This window comes from Lissotriton vulgaris, chromosome 6 (genome assembly GCF_964263255.1).
Source record: "Lissotriton vulgaris chromosome 6, aLisVul1.2, whole genome shotgun sequence".
Taxonomy (NCBI): Eukaryota; Metazoa; Chordata; class Amphibia; order Caudata; family Salamandridae; genus Lissotriton; species Lissotriton vulgaris.
The window spans coordinates 292004330-292006877 of record NC_141694.1 but is presented as its reverse complement, the minus strand read 5'-3'; the positions used below and the strand labels follow the sequence as shown (position 1 = coordinate 292006877).

At 43.5% G+C, this 2548-nt stretch overlaps 1 protein-coding gene across 1 annotated transcript; it reads left to right on the top strand.

Moving 5' to 3' along the window:
* Positions 1 to 303: 303 nt before the first annotated feature.
* Positions 304 to 1713, top strand: LOC147707149 (zinc finger BED domain-containing protein 6-like). Its single transcript, XM_086925189.1, has one exon. It carries the CDS (start codon positions 304 to 306, stop codon positions 1711 to 1713), a length of 1410 nt encoding a protein of 469 aa, XP_086781315.1.
* Positions 1714 to 2548: the final 835 nt, after the last annotated feature.

The following is a 2548-nucleotide window of genomic DNA, read 5'->3' as shown; positions in this document are numbered from 1 at the left end:
CATAGTATCCACCTGACAACAGACATGTGGAGCAGTAGCCAAGCCACAGATTACATGTGCATCACTGCACACTGGATCTCTTTTTCAGGTGTTAGAGACAAGATATCTACAGGCATTGACACTACTGAGATTTTTAATGATACTCGCAAACATGCTACTGTAGCCATGTTTGCTATGGAGCAATCGCATACTGCTGCAAACATTTTGGATGTGTTCAACAGCAAGGTCTTTGAATGGCTGCAACCAAGAGGCCTCAATATTGGTTTTGTTGCCACCGACAATGGCAGTAATGTAATTAAGGCCATGGAAGATGGCCACTATTTCAGAGTCCCGTGTTTGGCACACTGCATTAACATTGTGGTTCAAGACTTTCTGAAAAGTGAAAGCAAAGTCAGCAACTTACTGACCATTTACAGAAGAATCTGCACACATTTCAATCATTCTTTTAAAGCCCGGAAGCAGCTAAGGGTCATTCAACGTGAGTGTAACATGCCAGTCAAAGCACTCATCCAGGAGGTACCAACACGTTGGAACTCTACGTATTACATGCTCGAACGGCTGTTTGAGCAGTACATACCACTTAATGCTTATGTCATGACAAGAAGATCAGGGGATAATGATGTTAAAGCCATGACCATTGAGATGTGGCAATGGGACCTCATTAAATGCCTGACTGAGATGCTACTTCCTTTTGAGGTCTTCACACGTGCAGTCAGCAGGGAGGACTGTACTATGAGCCAAGCAATCCCATTGTTGTACATGCTTGAGCAAGAGCTGAAGGAGGTGTCTGAAACGTACGAAGGTGTGGAAGGAAAACGTGAAGCATGTAATTTTGCGAAGTCCTTGGCAATCTGCTTATCTGAGAATACAAGGATTCAAAATAAGATTTTGTCACATCAACATTACATTACTGCCACAATTTTGGATCCACAGTACAAATTATTTGTGAACAGTAATGCAGTAATTCCTTTTTCAGAAGAGGATGTTGCCAAGTACAAAACTGTAATAGCCAAGGAAACCACTGATTTAGAAAATGAACGGCTCTCAATTAGAGGCCTGCCAGTGCCAGCCCAGTACAGTGCAATTACTACTGAGCATCCTACAGAGTCAAGTTCTTCTTCACAGCATGCGAGCAGTGCATTTGCTTCCCAGCAGTCACCAACACAAACAATAACTGCAACCGCACCAACAGGATCTGATTCATCAGACACAAGCAAAAAAATAGCTGCTTGGTTTCTACATAAAGGGATGGGGAAGTCAGTTGCTGTCGCAAAGCATAAAGAGGACGAGAAAACCAGAGCACCAATGAACATTGAGCGGATGGTCCAGGCCTATCTGGATGACACAACAGAGGTGTTCATGGAGCAAAGCCCATTGGTGTATTGGTATAGGACAAGAAGCCAACGGCCACTGCTCAGCAGGCTGGCGATAAAGTATCTAGCTTGCCCTGTTGCAAGTGTCTCTTCTGAGCGTGTGTTCAGTGCTGCTGGTGCCATTGTGACTGTGAGAAGGACCAGTCTCTCGCCCAAAAGCGTGGAGAGGTTAACCACGATAAAAATTAACCAGCACTTGATACCACCAGACTACAAAGTCCGTGAATCAGAGCTGGAAGAGGAGAGCGAGTCGGAAGAAATAAGTATTGGGTTACAGGACCTACTTCTGTCAGAAGAACCACCAGGGTTTGAGGACGAGCTCCTCTTCCCTGACAACTAGGCTTGGAAATTGTTACATTCTCCCTTCCTTTATTTCTCCCTTCCTTAGTTATTTGTGTGTATCTGTCTTTCTGACTCAAACTTGAAAACCAACACCATCTTCCTTTCTCTTTTAATTACCTATTGGAGTTGCACATCTGAGCATTTACTGTACACTCCACTCATCAGAGTTCTGCTCCATCTTCCTGACTCACCCTAAATACATTTCCATCTTGCCATACTTTGGATGGAGATGGACAATAGTGCAATAATGTAGCCTCTAACAGTCCCTCCATAACAAGTGAAACGTACGTGACTACAGCCATCTTCTGTTTTGTTTCCAAACTGAAATGCATCACTGTCTTAAGGCTAGACCTCTGTCTGCAGGCATACACAGCTCTTCAATGTCAGAACTTGAGCAGGGCTCCAAAATTAAAGTAAAATCGTCATCCCTTTCAGAAGGCTCTGCTGCATCTGTGATCATCTGACAGTCACAAAGAAGAGAAAGACAGGTATATGAAATAAATGATGCCATACATTGCATTGGCTGCTTGCTGACTCAGAGCAAATGTGCATGAAGTCGAAAAATACTCGTAGTTTCAAAGTGCTTGTGTCTCGAGTGATGGTCAATGTTTCCATGTTGTTTAATAATATGTATCCAATTGTACTCCTACTACTGCAGGTGCAGTCTGGACTTAATCGTAGTCACTCAATACATACTTAGTTGCTGTTTTTGGTCAGTTGGAGAACACGTACACGTGCCACACCGGATGATGATGATGATGACCACCATACCATCTTTGCACGCTGTCAGTCAGTTTGATCAGAGATGATTGATGGAATATGTTCAGGAAGTG